This window comes from Chiloscyllium plagiosum, unplaced genomic scaffold (assembly GCF_037043375.1).
Source record: "Chiloscyllium plagiosum isolate Xiang-an unplaced genomic scaffold, Cpla_swu_hap1 HiC_scaffold_12, whole genome shotgun sequence".
Taxonomy (NCBI): Eukaryota; Metazoa; Chordata; class Chondrichthyes; order Orectolobiformes; family Hemiscylliidae; genus Chiloscyllium; species Chiloscyllium plagiosum.
The window spans coordinates 45,987,247-46,011,989 of NW_028270150.1; the positions used below are offsets into that span (position 1 = coordinate 45,987,247).

The 24,743-nt window shown below is 42.7% G+C and overlaps 1 protein-coding gene across 1 annotated transcript in view; it reads right to left on the reverse strand.

The window, feature by feature from the left end:
* Positions 1-23,013, reverse strand: part of LOC122555210 (importin subunit alpha-5) — a 68,954-nt gene extending 45,941 nt beyond the window's left edge. Inside the window, exons 1-2 of the mRNA XM_043700970.2 lie at positions 22,885-23,013; positions 4,434-4,575 (exon numbers count right to left, since the gene is read on the reverse strand). Of these exons, the coding sequence (XP_043556905.1) occupies positions 4,434-4,562 (129 nt within the window). The 5' untranslated portion in view covers positions 4,563-4,575; positions 22,885-23,013. The remainder of the gene's footprint in view (positions 1-4,433; positions 4,576-22,884) is intronic.
* Between the last annotated feature and the right edge of the window lie 1,730 nt (positions 23,014-24,743).

Below are 24,743 nucleotides of genomic sequence, written 5' to 3' on the forward strand. Positions count from 1 at the left end.
AATGGAAGGCGTCATTTTTTATCTTTTTGCTATTTAAAAGACACTCCTTGACTGCAGTCTCTCAATCAAACTTGTAGTTTTCCTGTGATGTCACTGATTACTTTTTCAAAACTGAACCAACTTCATTGTAAATGCATCTCCCACTGGCGTTGATCTCTCGGGTCCCCCAGAGTAAACGATGCCTGGGAATCTTGTCTCCTCTTTCCCAAGAATGGGGCCACTAAACTTGAAAATCTTTGTAATTCCAATTGAAAATTGATATTACACAGTATACACAGTAGAACAGGTCATTCAACCCAATTGTTCATGCCAGGTTTACTTTCCTCTGGAGTATCATTCCATCTTTTCAGTTCTAACTACCAGAATCAGATATTCTTTTCTACTTTGTGTTTGTATAGCCATCCTATACATACAACTACTGTATACTACTCACTTCACCCATTTGCTGTTGTAATTAGTTTCAGATTCTCAATTCTTATATAAAACTTTGAATTCCCTATAGGATTATGTAGTCAGAAGATGAGATGCCATTCCTCCAGTGTGCGTTGAGCTTCCAACACGAGGCACGTTACAGCCTGCCAGTCTCAACATTGAATTCAACAACTTTGGATGATTATCCCAACTCGACCCCTCTATTTTCATTCTGCTGCGTAATTTTATTTCATATCTTTTATTTTTAATTTTTTTTTGCTATACCTCTTATTTCTTGATTGTCTCTTCCTCTTGCTCTTGCTCCCCACTCTCAATCTTTGCTACCCTTCTCCCCTGTTTTCCATTTTGCCTCTGCTTCACCCATTTCCTCCCCCCCCCCCCCCCACCATATTTTGTCACATAGCTTGGTCATTCACAGCTCCTAATCTCCCTATAATCTCTCTATGCACTGTCATTATCACCTCTTTATTGCTACCTTTGCTTCTGGAGCCATGACTCACCACCTCTCAGCCTAGTATAAATACCTCCCTATTTCTCCCTTTTTTTAGCTTTGACAAAGGGTCAGTTAGACCAAAACGTCAGCTCTTTTCTTTCCTTACAGATGCTGCTGAGATTTTCCAGCATTTTCTCTTTTGGTTTCAGATTCCAGCATCCGCAGTAATTTGTTTTTATATTATGAGAGATGGATGAGTGAGTCTTGGTATAAAGATAGATATGGGTAACAAGAGTTTTAGATGACTTGAGATTTACAGGGTGAGAAGATTCCAATGCTGTCCTGGGCAGCGTTCTATAAGTGTAGAAGTGATGAAGCACAGATGAGGATTTCTGCAAAAGATGGGCTGAGATTAGGGACAATGGCAATTGGGATGGAAGCAGACTTTACTGCAAAAGATACCAATTAAGAAGCTCAGTGGGAGGCTCAATAAACTGTCAGGTTTGTGAATAGCCTTGTTTAGCCAGGGACAGTTATCAAGAAGAATGTACACAGTCAGTGTTGATGGTATTAAGTTTGCGACAAAGAATAAAAGACAACCACTGCGGTCGTCCAAATGCTTAACGGTGGGGGAATAAAAAAAATCATGCAATATCAAATATTGGATGAATAGACTGACTGAGGTAGTGGAGAGGTCAAGGGAAAACCTGATAGCATTACAATAATTAATACTAATTTACAACATATTTTATATCTTTAAAGCACAAAACCCAGGAGGTAAGATGATTCAAATATGGCAAAACAAGAAATTAAACCATTTTAGGCCAAAAGTAGAAGGTTCATAAGAGTTGCCAAGAATAGTGAGTCCAATAATTTGGATCATTTTAGAATTCAAAAGAGAATTAAGAAACTGTCAAAGAAACAACAGAATATGAAAGTAAACCATCAAGAGCTCAGTAAAATAGTAAAATATTCTATTCGTATGAAAAATAAAAAGAAATTAACAGAACAAATGTGGACTCACTACAGGCATAGGCAGGAGACTATATTATGGGGGGGAAAGAAATTGCAGAGAGACTAAAAAACTTTATCATAATGAAGAAAAACAAAGTGTCCTCTGAATACCACAGAACTAAGGGACTAACGAGAATGAGGAGCTGAAAGAAATGATAAGTAAGTAATATTGGAGAACCTAATGGAATTGAAAAATTGACAAACCCTGGGAATAATCCAGATAATCTAAACAATTTAGATTACACAGTACTAAAAAACAAGAGAGAGATTGTGAGTGCGTTAGTATTAATCTGCCAAAATTCAGATTCTGAATGATTCTTGCAGACTACAAGACAGCAAACGTAATCCAGTTATTTAAGAAATGAGGGAGTTATGGATCAAAAGACTTGTCAGTCTGACATCAGGAGCAGCATTCCCTCCAATTTTCCTTCCAGATGCGCAGACCTGGAGATTTGTGTGTGGCAGCAACTTCTGGAACTAGGTGTCAATATCATGAACGGTATGCCGACAGTGATGGCTGTTCAAGGAACCTTGGAGCAGCTGCATGTGCAGCCTAGAGGGAATGTTGGTCAGTACGAAAGTTTCTAGAATTTATTATTGTGATAGCCTGCAAAATCTGTACAGCGAAAATAAAATGATATGATTGAGCAGAATTTATAATAAAGAAATTATGTTGAACAAACCTGTAGAGTTGATATAACTAACAATAGACAAGCAGAAAACAGTGGATGTGGTGTATTTGCCTTTCAATAAGGTCTCTCTCAGGTATTTGGCTCAAGGGATCATAGATAACATATTGGCATAGATTGAGAATTAATCAATGGGCTAAAAATGGTAGAAGCATATAGGTTATCCTCAGCTTGGCAGATTGTGACTAATTTAGTACTACAAAGATTAATGCTTGGGCTCCAGCTAACCACAAATTTTATGTGGGACCAAATATAGCATTTCCAAGTTTCCCAATCTCTCACAACTAAACAGGAATGCGAGTTGTGAGGGGGTTGCAAAGAGACTTCAAAGAAATGTACTCAGGTTCAATGAGTGGATAAGAATATGGCATTGAAAAATGCCAAGCTATCACTTGTTACGAAAAACAAATGCAGAACAATTCTTAAAAATGAGCTGAGTGTTAGCAGCAAGGCTTCCTTGGATATTAAGTCACAAACTAATATGCAGCTGCAATAAGCAAACATAAATGATATTCTGACTTTTAAGCATCTTGTGGCACAGTGGTAGTGCCCCTACCTCTGGGCCAGTAGGTCCCACCTGTCCCAGAGGCGTCTTATAACATGTCTGGACAAGTTAATTACACTGCCTTTTATTACAAGAGGATATGGACATAGATGCTAATTAGCTTTGCTGCAATTGTATGGAGCCATGCAATACACTTAGAATACCATGTACAGTATTTGATCCTTCATTCAAAAAAAAAGGACACTTACCATTCGAGAGAATGCAAAGGTATAGCAGACTGACTTGTAGGATATGGGATTGTCCTTGAGGACAGAATGAGTTACTTGAAATTAGAATAATGAGAAGTGGTCTCACTGAAGCGTGCCAAATTCTTAGTCATTGTCAGGACATTTCTCCTAGCCGGGAGGAGATGAAGGCCCAGAAACAGAGGGAAGTCTTGGAATAAAAGAGGTAGGCCAATTTGGGACAGATATTCAGAATCTTTTTCCAATGGGAGGGTGGTGAAACTTAGGAACTTCCAGAGACATGTGGAGACTCAGTAATAGAGCACATTCAAGATAGAAATGGATAGATTTATAGATATTAAAAATATCAAGGATAATGCAGGAAAATGGTACTGAGGTAGATCAGCCACAATCTAGTTGAATGGAAGAAGAAACTTCACTGGCTGAAAGGCCTACTCCTACTTCTTAGATTTGTTTAAGATGATGCTGCTAAGCAGCAGAAGAGTCGTGGAGATTTTCTAGAGTGAACGTTAGGGTGAAAACAAAATGCTGGCCTCGAGATACTCTAAGAGTAATTGATTTTACACTTGCCAATCAGAGCGGTTCCATAAAGCTGGACAATGGAAGGTATGGCACTTACAGGATATATGATCAACCATTTTCAAGGCTGAGGAGTGACAGTGCACCACTGCTTGGGAGTTTGGTGAAGGCAACTTCAAAGCTTCACGTTAATGAAACCGCCAAATAAAAGTGTACAATTGTTTACAAATGTGGGCAAAAACTTGGTAGATGGAATGTAGTGTTGGAAAATGTGATCTTATGCACTTTGGCAGGAAGAACAGAAATCGGAAAAGGACTGCAGAATACACCAGAGAGGGATTTGGGGGTTCTTGCGCATTATAATCACAAAAAAGCTACCAGCCAAGTTCAGCAGGCAAATGGAATGTATAAAATCATGGCACATTTGTTAAAACTGTGCAAGACACTAGTCAGACCAAAGCTGTGATACTGTGAACAGTTAGGACTGCATTGAGGAATTTTCTCTCCCTGGGTGTAGTGAATATGTAGAATTCTTTACCATCGAGACAGATTTTTAATCAGTAAGGGAATCAAGGATAATCAAGGATTAAATCTACCTGTTCCTCACGTTTCTGTTTCCGTAGTTGTAACCCTTCCTCTTCTCGTCGCCTTCTCATCTCATCAGGATTGAGAGAGTTGTTTTTGTAGCTCTTCAGCCGAAAATTTTCTTTTCCTGCACTTAACATGGTGTTAAGCAATCTGCAAAAAGACATTTACGAAAAGATTAAAGTCACTTCAACCATGCTTTGCTTGCCATAGTAGTGACCTTGGTGCCACAAAATGTTCCCTTTTAGCAATGCTAAGAACTGATCCTTGAAAATTAAAATTAAAGCAATTCACCAAACACTGATATTACATTAGTCAAGAAAAATGCAAGCTAATAATTTGTTAGAAAGCCTGAAATTTGAAAGCAAACCTCCTGAATAAGATATCAATGTAAACTGTACTGGTAAAGTTGCAAAATTACTTAAATTTGCAATTGCCAGTTACTGCACATCAAGATATTGTCCAAGACCTGCTGCCTTTCTGTAGTACAAAATGCTGGGAATATTGAGCATGTATAACGAAAAAGTTAATGTTTCAGGTTGAGGAGTCTTCTTTCCAACTGAGAAATTCCAGCATCAGTAGTATTATGCACATGCGATTTTGAAAGGATACACTCAATATGCTTTGAAATGGTCTAGAGATCTACAGCATAGAAAAAGGCCCATCACATCTGCACTGGTCAAAAAGAGCTATGAAATTATTCTAATCCTATTTTGTAGCACTTGGCTATAGCCTTTAAGCCTTGGCATCACAAGTGGACATTTAAATACTACCTAAATATGTCTGCCTCGACCTCTCACAGGTAGTGAATTACAGATCTCACCAACCTCTGGATGGGAAAGGTTTTCCCTCACACCACCTCTTCTGCCTCTTTCCATAAATCTATGACCCCTTATCATTGACCTTTCCCTCAAGGGGAAAACTTTATTCCTGCCTATGTCCCTCAAAACTTCACATCTCTTAAATCATGTCCCTGTCCTCCTCCTCCTCCTCCCCTTCCCCATCTCAGTCTCCTCAGCTTTGAGGAAAACTGGCCCAATCTCTTCAGCCCAGGCAATATCCTGGTAAACCTCATGTGTGCCCTCTCCAGCATAATCATATCCCTCCTATAATGTGGATTCAGGACTGCACACAATACCTAGTTGTGTCCAATCACTTTATACAGCTCCAGCATAACCTCCCCACTGTTCAGCTTGATGTCTCAGCTAAATAAAGGCAAACTGACCATAAGCATTCTTAACCACATTATTCACTTGTCCTAAACCTTAAGGTATCAGAGTACATGCACATCAAGGTCCCTTTATCTTCAAAGCTTCCCAGAGGTCTACCTTTCATCATGTATTCCCTAGCCTTGTTTGAGTTGTTTAAGTGCATCACCTCACCTTTATCAAGGCTGAATTCCATTTACCACCGGTCAGTAATCGAAGGCTATCCTCCTCACTATTTACACCCCACCAACTGATCAACCCCTCTACATTTAAATCTAACATTTATATAAATCACAAACAACCAGGGCATCAACAAGACCCTACTGGGCAACAGACATCCAGCCAGGAAAGCATCATTCCATCTGCCACTGCTTCTGACCACTCAGCTAATCATGGTTTCAACTTGCCAAATCTCCTTGAATCCCAAGGCCTTGCTGAAGTCCAAATAGACTATATCAAATGATTTGCTTTCGTGTACACATTTGTTCATCTCTGAAAAATTCAGATTGGTCAGACATGAACTCCCCTTAACAAAACCTTGCTGACTGTTCTTGATTAATCCAGGCCTCTACAAATGAAAGTTAATTCTGTCCCTCAGAATTGCTTCCAATAGTTTTCCCACCACTGACGGGAGTCTGACTGGCCTGTAGTTTCCTGGTTTATTCCTTGCTCCCTTCTGGAATAATGGTACCACATTAATTATAGGAGGACTGGAGGGGAGTGAGAAACTAAAAATGTTTAAAAGCAGACCTATTTCCTCCCTGTCTCATTCAACACCTTGAGACACATTTGGATTATTAAAATCATCCAATCAATTGTCTATTCTTTAGATGTTTTCTCTTTCTCTCTTGTAAAGTTCCAGTTACAAAGAAATTGGATGAATTTGAGGAGTATCACAGATCCTGTACTATTGGTTTGAGGACCCTCCAAGCAATTACGAATGTTAATATATGCCTTGATTCAGTCCTTTGAGATAAGGGAAAGCCAGATCAATAGATTAGATTCGATTCCCTACAGTGTGGAAACAGGCCCTTCGGCCCAACAAGTCCACACCGACCCTCCAGAGAGGAACCCACCCAGACCCATTCCCCTGCATTCACCCCTGATAATGCACCTAACACTACGGGCAATTTAGCATGGCCAATTCACCTAACTTGCACGTCTTTGGATAGTGGGAAGAAACCAAAGCACCTGGAGGACACGGGGAGAATGTGCAAACTCCACACAGACAGTTGCCCGAGGCGGGAATTGAACCAGAGTCCCTGGCGCTGTGAGGCAGCAGCACTAACCACTGACCCACCATGCCGCCCAATAGATATGAAAGGAATTGAGTGCAGGGCAGGAGATGCAAATTGATTTAGAAGATAATTGGAGCAGACTCATCTGGAATATAAATTTGGTTTGGATCAGTAGGGCTGGATGTGCATCACAAAAACAGACCATTCTAAGTAAATCTAAGTCTAGACAGTCTGGCCAAAACAGAATTAGTGTTAGAGGAATTGTTCATGCTGGCAGGCAAAAATTTCTCTTGCTTTTGTGCAGTTGCCAGAGACTGTAGATTTAACTTCAGTTGGACTCTGAGATCCTGCCAGATAATTCAAAACTTTTACACTTGCATTTTGAATTTCCAGTTACCCCGGTGATTGAGCATTTTCAACATTGCACAAATTCTTGCCAAATGGCTCTGGAAGCAAATATAGCTAACATCCAATGAAAAAATCTTAAAACAGATTAGTCATGCATGACCTACCTGTCAACTGAATACCAATTCTGATTAGTTAAAAAAAAGTCCATTGGTACACCTGTAATGATATATCCCTAAAGTTTTCTCAAAAAACAGATAATAAACTGGTAGTTACTTGATTTTTTAAAAAATTCCTCCTTTTTAAATAATGGAATGGTATTTGAAATTTGCCATGCTTATTCATCAGTCTGGCCAAAACCAAACCTGAAAGCATTTTATATCTTAGTTTCAGTGAAGCTTGCAGTACATGTTTTTAAAAACATTAAAAATCAAGGCCATCATCTTGGTGTTGAACCACAGGAGATGGGAGAGATACTAAATGAATATTTCACACCAGTTTTTTTTTTAAAAAGCTGTGGAGAAAGAAAGAAGCTAGAGAACAAGGAAATAACTAATATTTTAAAACTAATATTTTGTGGGTGGCACAGTGGTTAGCACTGCTGCCTCACAGCGCCAGAGACCCGGATTCAATTCCCGCCTCAGGCGACTGACTGTGTGGAGTTTGCAGGTTCTCCCAGTGTCTGCGTGGGTTTCCTCCGGGTGCTCCGGTTTCCTCCCACAGTCCAAAGATGTGCAGGTAAGGTGAATTGGCCATGCTAAATTGCCCGTAGTGTTAGGTAAAGGGTAAATGTAGGGGTATGGGTGGGTTGCGCTTCGGCGGGTCGGTGTGGACTTGTTGGGCCGAAGGGCCTGTTTCCACACTGTAATCTAATCTAAAAAAAAACCATTCACATTACGGAAGAGAAAACTCAGGAGGTATACAACACTACCCAAGGTCCTACCATCAATTGTAAAAGCCTTACCCTTGTTTGTTGTACCAAAATACGATACCTCGCATTTATCCAGATTGAACTCTTTCTGCCTCTACTCAAGGAACGGACCAAAACTGTATGCAATACTCCAGATGCAGTCACACTAATGTTCTGTACCATTATTACGATAGGACAGGATGGAAGCAAAGCAAAGCATAGGATATATAGAGACTAGCTGCAGCTTAGTATTGATTTAGTATTGCATTCTCTTTTGCCTACTTTCTCATACATGACATTTAATCCATTTTGAGCCAGCAAAGAGGTTAATCAGTGGAGTGCATACCTCTCACCATGATGTGCTAACTCAAACTTTATTGGTTTTAGTGTTGATCCTGGAGGATATTCCTCATTAAATCTGCAGTTATAGAGCATCAAAAACAAAAAAAATCTGTTTATTCAGAGTTTCTCAGATAAACATAGAACAATCTGTTCAGGTTAGCTTGGTTGGCTGCTTTGATGCAAACTAATGCCAATAGCATGGGTTTGATTCCCACATTGGCATAAGTTACCATGGAGGACTCTCCTTCTCAACATTTCCCCTTGCCACTTGGCCCCCCAAGCTTGCTCATCCATTCAATAGGATCATGGTTGATCCAACATTCCTACCTCTTCCCCTGTAATCTTTGATTTTCATGGTGATCAAGAAGTGTTTTCAGTTCTTACTCAAAACTAAATATTTATTCTTTGCATTTCATAACGAACTGACCTCACTCGTGCAAATTGATACAGATGCTAGGAACAAAAGACGGAACAACTTCAGGTCAGTTCTGAACCATGAAAGCAAAATGCTTATATATTTTTAAGAACAATTTGCTCTCATCTGATCTGGTGGGTAAGTAAAAATCCATAATCTGCTATGAGCTTCATCCTAAGTGTCACAGATTTTGGGCATTAGGCCTATGACAGAAACATAACTGGACTAATTTAACCACAAAATAAGATAAATAAATTCATAACAAGAGAGAATAATGCAAATCATATTCATTAAACAATTTCATAATTTTATTTGGTTGCTGGTTGAAAAGATGAAGTTTATGTCCAGAGTCAACACAAGGAAATAAAGACAATCCAGCAAGCCACATCATAAACACATTTGTTTTATGTTCTCCTGCTCCCTTATGCTCAGGAGAACTGTTTACTCCATGGCCAGGCTAGCAAGGCGCTAGTCGACGATTCACCAATTTAATTTGCTCCAACTTGCTTCCTTTTCTTTCAGTCAGTCAGACTCTGAACCAGGAAATAGTAGGTCATTCATCCTGGTATTAGATCATAGCAATCCAAATTCCATCTATGCTTGAAATCTTCAACTGACTTGGCTTCTGGGGGGGGGGGGGGGGGGGGGTGGGGGTTAGAATGCTTTAAATTTCTATTACACTTTAGGTGAAAAATAACTTCCTGATGCAACCCTCATCACCGAGCGTTAATTCCAAAAGGTAACGTATTCTCAGTGAAATATTTACTGTCATCTTTAAATCACCCTACACATTTCAATTTGATCAACCTTCTATACTAAGGGGATACAAACAGTCTTTACCACTTGAGTTCAAAGTTATCACTTCCAGTCTCAAATTGAATCTGTTGACTCTGTGCATCACTCCTTTCCTGAGTCCCAGTGTCCAGAAATGAATAATGCATTCCAGACTGAGTCCAAAGTTTTGCACAACTGTAACTCAACCTTTGGATGCACTTCAGGCCCAAAATAAAAATATCAAGGTGGCAAAGCTTCCTTTCAGTTTAGAGAAGCCAACAACATTTTGCAGTTCAAGTTCAGGTGAAAAAAAGCAAACTCAAATGGAAAAACTGATTCTTAAAACCAAGTGAAAGTGAAATACACTAAGGTAATGTTTTGGAGAAATCTAACAATTATAATTTTCTGTCAAACTGAATAACGCTAGAGTTATAGGAAATCAGTCTAGGCAGCAATAGATTAAGTTATAACTGATCTCAATAAGTATTGTATTTTTTGACAAGTGGTAGTCAATGGAGTAGAGGCACATTGGACAACATACCCATTGTTCCCCCCCTCCGAAGATCACAGTGATAGATTGGACTATGCTACCATAAGAAATTGGTCAGCTCTTTATGTGCTTCCTTTAATTCTGTGAAATTAGGGCACGTAGAGCAAACCATCAGAAGCAGAAAGTCACCTTTTCAGCCACCACTGTACGGTTTGGGGCATGGGGCAAAAATGAAATACAATCTGAATGCCTCCTATTGATAAACAGGAGTGAAACAGGATATTGGGATAACTACAATTACCTTCAGAATAGTTATATTGGATCAAAATGTCTCTCTCCCCACAGGTACTAGTAGAGTTTCTCCAGTACTTTGTAGTTACAAACCGTTTGCACTGAAAGTCAAGATTACTTTTCAGAATATTGCGACTTCAAGTGAAGCATGGTTTCCTATGGGAAGGTTAGGTTCCAGAGAATAACCTTTGCCTAGAAAGCCAACATCACAGTTGAATTACTGGGTCATGCATGACATGGAAAGCTTATGTGAGGAAAAGGTGGCTCCTTGCTTACAGAGAAGTCTTTACCAGTGTTTTGACTCAATTTCTTTAAAGTACTCTAGAATACAGTAAATCTTTTTCCTATGTACCTAAAAAAAGTTCCTAGTATAGGTACAAATGATTCAAAGCAAAATTTACTACCTGAGCAAAGAACTGTTTACAAAAAAGACCTTTGACTGCATGGCACCAACTCCTGTAGCACAATGGGGATCTCACTGATAAAATGAAGCAGGAATCAATCAGGATGCAAGGGATATTAAAATGAGGAATGGCACTTTAAATGAGGGAAAAGTTTTTTAAAAAAGGGAAATTTAAAATGAGGACTTCCTACATGCAACGAACTTGTGGAGCAATCAAACGCCAAAATTAAAATTCTACCTGGATTGGAACGGCAATCTGTGTTCCAATTGAATAATTTGCATTCAGATTTCAAAGTCAAAGTTTTACCAGCTCAATTCAAAACTCCAACAGTAATTGAATGGTTTAGATAACTGTTTCTGCATAAGGAACGATGTCAAGAAGGAAAAACTTTTATTTATTCAATTACTAATGTGAAATAGAAGGCACATTAGTGATAAACTTAGCGGCAAATGTATTACCAGAATTCAGTTTCATATTTTCCCCTTTAAAGCTGTAAAAACAAAAATGTAAAAAAAAGTATTTTCTTTACACTGAAGTACAATATCAGTTAGCTACAACATGTTGCTGCAGCCTCTGATATATTGTACTATTTACTGCCAATCACACATCCCAAACAGGATACTAATGAACACAGTCTCAAATGCGCTATTAATGAAATGAGGATGGTATTACTTTTTAATCTGTGCAATATCGTTAACTATCTGTGGGATCATTGTTTCTTATCAAACATTAGAAAATTAAATTATAGCAATACAGATTATTTTACTAAGAGGAATACTCAACGTGTTCAAGCACTGTACAGGAGCAATTATTATTAATAAAGTGTTCTGAAATATAATCCAATTCAAGATGTACTAAGTTGTGACTATACTGGACAATAGCTTGCAGCAGTCTTGCATACCGCATCTTATCTGATCACTGAGCCACAAGGAAACAAGAGCTCGAAGTTCTTTACAGAAAAACTACAACATTGACTCCGATAGCATAGTATATGACAATGAGTTAAGCATTGGCTCTTAATGGACAAGTAAGCTGGGACAGTTTGTGTGTTACTCATGGATTTTCAACATCATGTTCCTTTCTCATGATTTCTGCTGAAAAAAACAAAAACATTGGTGGTACGGAAACACTATCACCTTCCAACCATATAATACCCTGATTTGCAAACATATTATTTGTCCCTCAATATTGAGGTCAGTAGTTTGGAATTTCCCATCTCAACACCACTGTAGGATAAGCACTAGTATAGGGACTGCAACAAACCAGGAAATACAACTACAATGGGCAATTAATATAGCCATGTCAACGTTTCAAGCTCCAAAGAACAAAATACTTCTTTAAAAAAAACTGAAGAAATACAGGGAATCCTGCAATGTAAAGTCACTCTGTATTTTAAACTGAAGGATGGTTTAACGTTTCAGACAGCATCTTTTCTCAGAACTCACATTAGCTAAAGATGTCCCTTTCAAAAAGGGTCTACGGGACTGAAGAGGGAAAAAAAAGATAAAAACTGAGTTTATCCAAATTTTGCGAAGAAATAGATGATGGGTTTAATTGCCTATTGTCAGTCATACAACATAGAAACAGACCAGAGATTATGCTGATCATGTTCAAAACTAAACTAGTCTCACTTTCCTGCGCTTGACCCATAACCCTTCAAACTAGTTATTCATGTACTTATCCAGATTTTTAAAAAAAATGTTGTAACTGTACCTGCATTCATCACCTCCCCTGAACCTGCAGGGAAATATTTAAAACACAAACTAAAGTAGCGAAAGCTATGAAAAGTTACTTTTTTAAACTGTTGGGACCATCACTACTTTTCTTCATTTTTCTCAGTTTTGGTTTGGAACTGCAGCTGAGGTTAAGCGTTGAACCCAAACTTGAGATAAGGCTTTGAGCTTTTTGTTAAAAAAGGAAAGGATAAACTGATTATTTGGCTTTGGGAACTGGTCTGGAAAGCTAATTGCAGAGTTGATTATTGTTCTAACAACAAAGCAGACATTTCTGCCCTGAGATATTATGCTCAAAAACTGGCAACTGCTTGGATGTTAAAGGGACAATGGGGGGTGGGTGGGGGCAGTGTCAACCAGTCAAATCAAGAATATTAAAAAAACAAACCAAAAGACTGAAATGGTGTTGACTATTTTCTGAGTAAGGTTGCAATATGGCTATAAAAGGCTGTTGGGAAAAGTTTTGGTTGCTCTCGAGTTCACATCCAGTTTTCAACTTATTGAGAAAAGAATCCTAGTTTATAAGAAATAACTGAATATTTCTCAGAATCTGCTGGAAGCTATTTGCATTGACTGGTGTTTTCAAAATTCAAGCAAGATATAATCCTATGTGCCCGTCAGTGAGGGAATTTATTAAAGACTTAGTACTCATTGATGAAACTACTTCAGTTAGTGAGTTACATATCTTAATTTATCGCTTAACCGTGTGCCTGAGTGAGAGAATCTTATTAGAAATGATTGGGTTTAAATTTGACATTGAATAGATTCATAGAGTCAGAGGTCTACAACACAGAAACAGGTCTTTTGATCCAACTTGCCCATACTTCCCCAGTTTTCACAATTTAAACTAATCCCATTGGAGTGCGTTGGTTCCATATCCCTCCGTACCTATCCTACCTATGTACTGTCTACTTTTTAACAGAATCATCGTATTTGTTTCCACCACCACCACCTCTGGTAGCCCATTCCTGACAATCACCACCCTCCGAAAAAAAAACTACTACTTGGGACCGTTTTGTATCTCTCCTCTCACCTAAACCTAAGCCCGCTAGTTTTAAACTCCACTACCATGCTGAAAAGCTGTTGGCTATTTATTTTATCTATGCCTCTTATGATTTTAAAGAACTCTATGGTCACCCCCTCAGTCTCCTACACTCCAATGAAAAAAATCCCAGCCTATCCAATCCCTCCTTACAACTCAAACGTTCCAGTCCAGTTCCATCCTACAAGTCTTTTCTGCACTCTAATTTAAAATTACTCTTTCTACAACAGAGCAACCAAAACTGCACACTACTCCAAATGTAGCCTCACCAACACCTTGTACAGTTCAAAGTTTGTGTGAAGATTTGTAGCTCGGGTGCTCGTTGTTGTGGTTCTGTTCGCCGAGTTGGAAGTTTTTGTTGCAAACGTTTCGTCCCCTGGCTAGGCGACATCATCAGTGCTTGGGAGCCTCCTGCGAAGCGCTTCTTTGATGTTTCCTCCGGTGTTGCAGTTGCAATGAGCCATCCCATCTCCCTATACTCAATGCTCTGACTGATGAAAGCTAGCATCCCAGATGCCTTCTTCACTGCCTTGTCGATACATGGCTCGATTTTTCAAGGAGCTATGAATCTGTACCCACCATCGAACGTGCAAGTCCTGCCCTGGTTTGCATTATTAGAATACAACACCTTACATTTATCTAAATTAAACTCCTTCTACCATTCCTCAGCCCACTGGCCAGTTGATCAAGATCTCACTGCATTCCCAGATAATCTTCTTCACTGTCCACTATACCACCAATCTTGATTCAAAAACACCAGCAACGGTTCTCCATCAAGATCCTCCGCTCCACGCTTGCAGCAATGCGCCGGTACCTAACCTCTCTACAGTCTGCCCTGCCTCAGCTGAGGGCCACACTCTCTCAGAATTGCAAAGGACCCACTCTGTACTACATCCTCAGGAGAATTCATACTCTCAACAAACAATATTTCAATTCCATCTCAAACATCAAAACTGTAAGTACAACAAACTTTTATCTACCCACCTCCATAACCAGCGCTCCTCGAACATTCCAGAAGATTCCCCTGGCCTCGGAAACACCATTAGCCATGTGGCTGATGCAGCTACCACCCCCATGCTGATTGATGATGTCACTTCTGCCCCCATCATGGCCACTCCCACAGCCACTTCCAGCCCTCACATCATCGCTGATGCCACACGCTCAAGACTTCCGTCACCCCTGCTGCCATGTCTGCCACCACCTCCGCCCCCACCAGTGCCACTCACCTGCATTCTGCTGACACGCCCCCCACAGACCCCACTGTCACTATCCCCACCCCCCAGAACCCCGAGGGGAACACTACCCCTGCTCATGACTCTACCCCCATTCCCCCCACCATCACACCCACTCCAGGTACTGGCTCCGACCCCACTCCCAGCTCTACACCTACACCAGCTCCCGGCTCCCAGCCCTGCCGAGTTTTCACCATCCCCCCAGACCTCCCCCTCACTGAGGACGAACGATCAGTCCTTAGCAAAGGACTCACCTTTGTCCCCCTCCGTCCACGCATCAATGAATTTAATACACGCCGTGACATCGAACAATTCTTCCGTCGCCTCCGAGCTTACTTTCACAATCAGGACTCCCGCCCACCTTCCGAGGACCCCTTCGCCCACCTCCAACACACTGCATCCACCTGGACACCCGTGCTGGCCTATTACCTGCCCTCGACCTCTTCATTTCCAACTGCCGCCGGGACATTAACCGCCTCAACCTGTCGACCCCCCTCCCCCACTCCAACCTCTCACCCTCACAACGCGCAGCCCTCCAATCCCTCTGCTCCAATCCTGACCTCACCATCAAGCCAGCGGACAAAGGGGGCGCAGTGGTAGTCTGGCGCACTGACCTCGACATCGCTGAAGCCAAACGCCAACTTGAGGACACCTCTTCCTACCGCCCCCTTGACCATGACCCCACCCCCCATCACCAAACCATCATCTCCCAGACCATACACAACCTCATCACCTCAGGAGATCTCCCACCCACAGCTTCCAACCTCAGTCCGGGAACCCCGCACTGCCCGGTTCTACCTCCTTCCCAAGATCCACAAGCCTGACCACCCTGGCCGACCCATTGTCTCAGCATGCTCCTGCCCCACTGAACTCATCTCTACCTACCTCGACACTGTCCTATCCCCCCTAGTCCAGGAACTCCCCACATACGTTCGAGACACCACCCACGCCCTCCACCTCCAAGACTTCCGTTTCCCCGGCCCCCAACGCCTCATCTTCACCATGGATATCCAATCCCTCTACACCTCCATCCGCCATGACCAGGGCCTCCAAGCCCTCCATTTTTTCCTCTCCAGACGTTCCCAACAGTACCCCTCCACCGACACTCTCATTCGTTTGGCCGAACTGGTCCTCACCCTTAACAATTTCTCCTTTGAATCCCCCCACTTCCTCCAGACCAAAGGGTAGCCATGGGCACACGTATGGGCCCCAGCTATGCCTGTCTCTTTGTTGGCTATGTAGAGCAGTTGATCTTCCGTAATTACACTGGCACCACTCCCCACCTCTTCCTCCGCTACATTGATGACTGCATTGGCGCCACCTCGTGCTCCCGCGAGGAGGTTGAGCAATTCATCAACTTCACCAACACATTCCACCCTGACCTTAAATTTACCTGGACCATCTGACACCTCCCTCCCCTTCCTGGACCTCTCCATCTCCATCAGTGACGACCGACTTGACACTGACATTTTCTACAAACCCACCGACTCCCGCAGCTACCTGGATTACACCTCTTCCCACCCTACCTCTTGCAAAAATGCCATCCCGTATTCCCAATTCCTCCGCCTCCGCCGTATCTGCTCCCAGGAGGAGCGGTTCCACCATAGAACACACCAGATGGCCTCCTTCTTTAGAGACCGCAATTTCCCTTCCCACGTGGTTAAAGATGCCCTCCAACGCATCTCATCCACATCCCGCACCTCCGCCCTCAGACCCAACCCCTCCAACCGCAACAAGGACAGAACGCCCCTGGTGCTCACCTTCCACCCTACCAACCTTTGCATAAACCAAATCATCCGCCGACATTTCCACCACCTCCAAACAGACCCCACCACCAGGGATATATTTCCCTCCCCACCTTCCGCAAAGACCGTTCCCTCCGTGACTACCTGGTCAGGTCCACGCCCCCCTACGACCCACCCTCCCATCCTGGCACTTTCCCCTGCCACCGCAGGAACTGTAAAACCTGTGCCCACACCTCCTCCCTCACCTCCATCCAAGGCCCTAAAGGAGCCTTCCACATCCATCAAAGTTTTACCTGCACATCCACTAATATCATCTATTGTATCCGTTGCTCCCGATGCGGTCTCCTCTACATTGGGGAGACTGGGCGCCTCCTAGCAGAGCGCTTTAGGGAACATCTCAGAGACACCCGCATCAATCAACCAAATCGCCCAGTGGCTCAACATTTCAACTCCCCCTCCCACTCTGCCGAGGATATGGAGGTGCTGGGCCTCCTCCACCGCCGCTCCCTCACCACCAGACGCCTGGAGGAAGAACGCCTCATCTTCCGCCTCGGAACACTTCAACCCCAGGGCATCAATGTGGATTTCAACCGTTTCCTCATTTCCCCTTCCCCCACCTCATCCTAGTTTCTAACCTCCAGCAACTCGACTTGTCCGGACTTGTCTGACCTGCCCAGCTCCTTTTCCACCTATCCACTCCACCCTCTCTTCCCTGACCTATCACCTTCATCTCCTTCCCCACTGACCTATTGTACTCTATGCTACTCTCTCCCCACCCCCACCCTCCTCTAGCTTATCTCTCCATGCTTCACGCTCTCTGATGAAGGGCTTTTGCCCGAAACGTCGATTTTGCCTGTCCTCGGATGCTGCCTGAATTGCTGTGCTCTTCCAGCATCACTAATCCAGAATAAACATGACCTGGTCAGTGAAGCCCTCATCCCATGAACAAAACACGTCAAGAAAGACTCTAAACCCTTCTACTCACCTGCTTATTTGCTATCTGAATCCAGACTAAGTGTACAGCAAGTTTACTACTCTGGGCAAATCAAAACTGAACAAAAACTTATTCCCAACTATGGAAAAACACTTCTAAACAAGTCACTTAACAACAAAGCAGTTCATTTTTTTTGATCTCGGATAGAACTGGGGCAGTGAAGCCAAGTGTCTATTCACACTGGAAACACTACCAAGATCAAATCACTGAGACCAGAATTGAACCTTCTGTCACACATAGGTCAGTTTCATATTAGACTGCATATTTCTTTCTTTACTAAATGACTGATGATGTAAAACACACTGCATCAATGTTTGAAGAAAAGGAGGTCCCCCAGTTTCCTGGCAAATGTTCAACCCTCAAACATCACCACAAAGTGGCCAATTACCACTTTGAGAAGTCTGTATGTGCACAAATTAGTTAAAGAGCATGCCTATAAAACAGACTGTGAAGCACTGACAATTGACCAAATGTTATTCTTCCTGGTTGTAAAGGAGAATGGTTCTATAAAAGCGACTACACCCAAAAATTAAAGGCACTAGCTGTGAAGTACTCAAGATGTTCAAATACATGCTAGGTAAAAAGGTTTCTTATTCTAATTTAAGAATTCCTTTATGATTAAGGCCAAGTATGCCATTCCTTTACTTGACAGCACACCTCAAGCAAAAGAGGCCTGGTATTGCTGCAAAAACCATGGCATATGTGCAATCACATTCTTGTTCCTCCCAAGAGCATTTAGAAACTTGTCTCTCCTCAAGGATGCTCAGTTAAATTAGATTGCATTAAGTAGGACTTTAAAACAAATCTGATCTGCAGGTGACATTTCTTCTGGTTTCTCTGAACAAAACCTTAAATATGAGCAAAGACCTGAATATCTATCTTGATTGATGAACTCCACAAAACACCTCGCCTGATTACCTCAAATCACCATAGGTGAAAAATCACAGGCATAACATTGCTGAAGATTCTTTGACAAGGCACCAAAACATCCCAAAAAGCCTTCCTCAAATGACTGTCCAAAAATCCTTAATTTTATTTAGCATGCAAAGTGGTTAGGGACCACGAAACTACACAATCTGGTGCTGAGTGGAAATACAGAGGTTGACCACTGATGCAATCTGTCTAACTACTCTTTCATAGTAGACTACTTCATTTACTATCAGTTATGCAGAGATTGTCCAGCAAATTTGCTAGTGCTTTCATGAAGTCTGTTCACATGAAAACAGACAAAATTCTGGTCAAGATCCATCAATCAGAAAATGCAAATCATTATGAATTTCAGGAATGTAGTTAATCACCCACATCACTCAATGGTGAGTCAACTTGTCAAACAACAAACACCCTTTTCTCAGGCAACATAATCCCTCCCTTTGAAACATAACATGCTTGCAACTGCCCTGAAGAGTGAGAGACAAACGGCTTGATGAGTTCCACTTAACAGCAATACTCAAATTTTAAAACTACTGGATTTGATTTTTCTCATTCATACTAATGACCAATAAAGTTCTACATTTCCTTCCATTATGCAATAAAATAGCTAAGTAATTGGCCTTTTTAAGTGAGATGTTAAACTATAAGCCTGCCTGTATGAGCCGGGGGGGGGGGGGGAAGAAAGAAGGGGGGGGGGGGGGGAAGAAAGAAGGGGGGGGGGGGGGGGGGGGAAGAAAGAAGGGGGGGGGGGGGGTGGGAAGAAAGAAGGGGGGGGGGGGGGGAAGAAAGAAGGGGGGGGGGGGGAAAGAAAGAAGGGGGGGGGGGGGGGGGGGGGGGAAGAAAGAAGGGGGGGGGAAGAAAGAAGGGGGGGGGAAGAAAGAAGGGGGGGGGGGAAGAAAGAAGGGGGGGGGGGAAGAAAGAAGGGGGGGGGGGGAAGAAAGAAGGGGGGGGGGGAAGAAAGAAGGGGGGGGGGGAAGAAAGAAGGGGGGGGGGGAAGAAAGAAGGGGGGGGGGAAGAAAGAAGGGGGGGGGGAAGAAAGAAGGGGGGGGGAAGAAAGAAGGGGGGGGGGAAGAAAGAAGGGGGGGGGGAAGAAAGAAGGGGGGGGGGAAGAAAGAAGGGGGGGGGGAAGAAAGAAGGGGGGGGGGGAAGAAAGAAGGGGGGGGGGAAGAAAGAAGGGGGGGGGGGAAGAAAGAAGGGGGGGGGAAGAAAGAAGGGGGGGGGGGAAGAAAGAAGGGGGGAAGAAAGAAGGGGGGGGAAGAAAGAAGGGGGGGGGAAGAAAGAAGGGGGGGGGAAGAAAGAAGGGGGGGGGAAGAAAGAAGGGGGGGGGGAGAAAGAAGGGGGGGGAGAAAGAAGGGGGGGGGAAGAAAGAAGGGGGGGGGAGAAAGAAGGGGGGGGGAAGAAAGAAGGGGGGGGGAAGAAAGAAGGGGGGGGGAAGAAAGAAGGGGGGGGGAAGAAAGAAGGGGGGGGAAGAAAGAAGGGGGGGGAAGAAAGAAGGGGGGGGAAGAAAGAAGGGGGGGGAAGAAAGAAGGGGGGGGGAAGAAAGAAGGGGGGGGAAGAAAGAAGGGGGGGGAAGAAAGAAGGGGGGGGAAGAAAGAAGGGGGGGGAAAGAAAGAAGGGGGGGGAAGAAAGAAGGGGGGGGAAAGAAAGAAGGGGGGGAAAGAAAGAAGGGGGGGGAAAGAAAGGAGGGGGGGGAAAGAAAGGAGGGGGGGGAAAGAAAGGAGGGGGGGAAGAAAGGAGGGGGGGAAGAAAGGAGGGGGGAGGAAAGAAGGGGGGGGGAAAGAAGGGGGGGGGAAAGAAAGGAGAGACACAGAATGAGAGACAGTGAGCTGTGGAGAAGGATGCAGGGATGCTTTCATGTAATTTGGACGAGTTGAGCAGTGGACAAATGCATAGCAGATTAAATCTAAAGTGGGTCAATGCAAGGTTATCTGCTTTGGTAGCAAAAGCAGAAAGTCAGATTATTACCTGAATGGTGATAGATTGGGGATTGGGAATTGGGACATGCTATGAGACCAGAGTGTCCTTATACACCAGTCACTGAAAGCAAGCTTGCAGGTGCAGGAGGCAGTATAAGCAGCAAATGGTATACTGGTCTTTGTAGCAAGAAAATTCACATATTGGAGCAGAGACATTGTGCTGCAATTGTACAGGGCCCTGGCGAGACCTCACATGGGAGTCTTATGTGTAATTTTTGTTTCCTTATCAGAGAAAGGAGCTTTTGGTCCTGGAGGGACTGAAACATTACTTTAGTAGTCTGTTTCCCTGGGATAGCAGGACCAACACAAAGAAACACCCCATCTTTTAGAGCTGTATTCACCAGCAATGAAAAGAACAAGTGGAGATCTTGCAAAACCTATAAAATTCCAATAGGACTACATGACAAATGCAAGAAGGATGTTTCTGATGACTGGGGTGTCTAGAACCAGGGGTCACAGTTGGGGCAGCACAGTGGCTCAGTGGTTAGCACTGCAGCCTCAGCACCAGGGACCCAGTTTCGATTCCAGCCTTGGGCGACCATGTGATAAGTTTGCACATTCTCCCTGTGGGTTTCCTCCCACAGTCCAAAGATGTGGTCAGGTGGATTGGCCATGCTAAATTGCCCATAGTGTTAGGTGCATTAGCCAGAGGGAAATGGGTCTGGGTGAGTTACTCTTCAGAGGGTCAGTGTGGGCTTGGTGGGCCAAAGGGCCTGTTTCCACACTGTAGAGAATCTAATCTTATCAAAGTTAAGGGTAGGCCATATAAGGCTGAGATGAGGAGAAATCTCTTCACTCAGTGTTGAGTTTGTGGAATTCTCCATTACAGAGAGCAGTTGAGGCTAAAACACAATGTTTTCATAAGGAGTTAACTGTAGTCCTCAGGACTGAAAGGACCAAAGTGTACAGGGAAAAAGCATATCAAGTTGGATGATCAGCCATGATCACACTGAATGATGGAACAGGCTCAAAGGGCTGAATGGGGGAAAGGATGGCAGATGCTGGAGAAGAAGGGCTCTTGTCTGAAACATTGACTCTCTTGCTCCTCGGGTGCTGCCTGACCTGCTGTGCTTTTCCAGCACTCTACTCTCGACTCAAAGGGCTGAATATCCTAGTCCTGCTCTTATTTTCTATTTTTCTGCATTCTCTTTAAAAGACCCATGGGGTCATAATGATGAAACTCAATTTAAAACTGAATTAATCATATTAAACCAACTGTTCATCCTTTCTTTTACATAAGATTGTCATCAGTATTGCTATTTTTCTTCATCAAAAAACTCCATTGTGTCTGTTGATAAATTCACAGGCTTTGATTGATAGTTTCTTGGGCATATAGCACTGGTCACACCTCTAAGTAGCTTGAGTACCTTCAGCAATATGACAACTAACTTAAAAATGAGCATGAAAATTAAGTAATACAAATTTTCCAAGAAAAGGCACATCCTTACTAGTCCAAGTAATTTATACTTTTACTATTAAAATTAGAACATACTAGTTATTGGAAGATGTAGCCTAATTTTCCTCCTAAAAAACTTTTTATAAAACATACTCTGATTGGAACAAAAACAGTGCATCTACAGTATAGAATATTTGACCCAATGAATCAAATTCTGACCCTGGATAAAGAAAACTTTGATTATATCAACTTCAAATTCAGTTACTTGTCATCACTAAGACAACAGATACACTGGAATCTTTTTGACCTCCAGTTTACCATCTGAAACCCAACATTGATTTAATTTCAGGTAAATAATGTGATGTTAAACAACTTGGAAACTATTCCAAACTATTATACCCCTTGTAAATGGAATCTAATAGTTATGTAGTGTGAACACTCTTAAAAAAAACACATAGCACTAAATATACCTGGATGATCATTCATCTAACATCTTCAGGAGTTGTACATAATAGAATAGACTGTAATATCAGTCCCAAAGATGATAATCATAGGTAAACTTCAATGCAATTTTAGAAGTATTACAAACTGTATTTTTTAGATACCATATTATATACAGAAATGGGAAACGTTATAGTCAATGCTTTAAATTAAATTCAGAATAAAACACAAGTAGTGCATTTAAGGCGAATTTACCGATTTCGGGGAATGAACGTGAAAAAAAAAATCAGTAAAACAAATATGCCAAGATCAAAAAAATTGAAATCTCCCTGAACAAAATATTTTCGAATATCTAAATTAAGAACCAGTCTTGCTGACTATTTAATGAGTTTAAATTGATGACAATCCGGTGGCTCCCACCCACTTTAGGCCCATGCCGGAATTTTAACACCTCACATCACTCAGTAACACAGCAGTGTTTCCTTTGAATATAGCTCAACTTCCAGTGCTTACAATCCAATCTGCCCCATGGCGTTTTTAAGCAGCTTTGACTTACCAACTATTTCTCCTGTATATCTACTATCCAGAGCCGCGCTCGCTCACTTCCACCTCCCGGTGCTTTCAGAAGCCGACAGCCACTCGGCCGCGCACGCGCATATTCACGACACTTGCCAGTCGCGCATGCGCACTCTCATAACAGAGTGCACACTCGCGACACCACCCTGTCGTGCTGATGACACCCCGTCCCAGCAACGCACGCGTACTACGCATGCTCCCCACTGGCCTTGCAAGGTCACGAGGTTCCAATCCTCCTCCACTGCGCACGCTCAGTACTGTGGAGTGCGCACAGAAGAGCAGTTATTGTCTTCGGGCGCTGTTAATGCCTGTTGTTTCGAGTGTCTCAGGAGCACAATGAATGAATGAACGCGGCACTGAATAAGATGGGGAACACCACCAAATGTTGGCAATATTGTATTGCGTGGCTCGCTGCTGTTTGGGGAAACGGGTGGGGAATCTGACAGAGGAGATGCCGGCTGAAGCTTTCAATTGTCGTGACGGTCTATATTTGCTTCCTTTACAAGTGGTTTTCTGATGATTTGACTCTATTTCTAGACTTTTGATGTTCTTCTTTCAGATTTTCAAACTTAACAATTTCCCTTCAGTTATGGGGCTGGAAATTGTGTAATGGAAAGCTTGTAAGTCTGAAACAGACATTTTTTCACTCTGAGATAAAATTGAGAACTGCGGATGCTGAATGTCAGAAACTGTTGGTGGAACTCTCCGGGTCTGGCAATATCAATGGGGAGAAAGCTGAGTTAACATTTCGAATCTAGTGACTCTTCATCAGGACTGACAGCAGCTAAGAAAACGTGATATTTATGCTGAAGATCAGATTCGAGGATTGGGGTAGTGTTGAGTGGAAAGGTAGAGATGGAGCCCGAGGGAAAGTGATACCAAAGGGGAGAGCAGACGAGGAGATTACTGTTAGTCGGCCAGGACCGAAGAGAAGCTGAGTAAGTGGTAATGAGAGTGGAGAGTAGCTGTGCTGAAATTAAACTATTTAATTTGATAATAAGTCTGAGAATGGGTTGGCTGTGCTAAAAGCAACAAAATTCCACATGGTAGCCTGGTTTAACACATGGAATCCCAGGGGAGAATTGGATACAAAATTGGCTTAAAGGTGGGAGACAATCGGGTGGTGGTGGAGGGTTGTTCTTTGGACTGGGAGTCTGTGACCACTGGTGTGCCACAAGGATCAGTGATGGGTCTACTGCTCGTCAACATTTATACAAGCGAATCTAGGAGCTGTGGTTAGTAAATTTACAGATAATTCAAAAATTGGTGGTGTAGTGGAGAGCGAAAGCTATCTGAGTGCAGTGGGACCTTGATCAGATGGGTCAATGAGTCGAGAAGTGGCACATGGAGGTTAATTTTGATAAATGTGACGTGTTGTATTTTCAAAAGGTAAACCAGGGCAGAATTTAGACAGCCATAGAAATGTTGCCAAACAAAGAGACCGAGAGGCGCAAGTGCATACTTCCTTGAAAGTGGAATCACAGGTAGACAGGTGGTGAAGTCTTGCCTTCATTGGTCAGTGCATTGAGTATAGGAATTGGGATGTTATGTTGTAGCTGTACAGGACATTGATTAGGCCATGTTTAGAATACTTTGTTCAGTTATGGTCTCCCTTCAATAGGAAAGATGTTGTTAAACTTCAAAGGGTTCAGAAAGATTTACAATGATGTTGCTGGGATTGGAGGGTTTGAGCTAAAGGGAGAGGCTGAATAGACTGGGGTTTTTCTTACTGTGGAGCATCTAAGACTAAGGGCTCAGCTTATAGAGGTTTATAAAATAGTGAGTGCCATAGATATGGTGAATAGCCGAACTATTTTTCCAAGAATAGGGGAGTCCCGA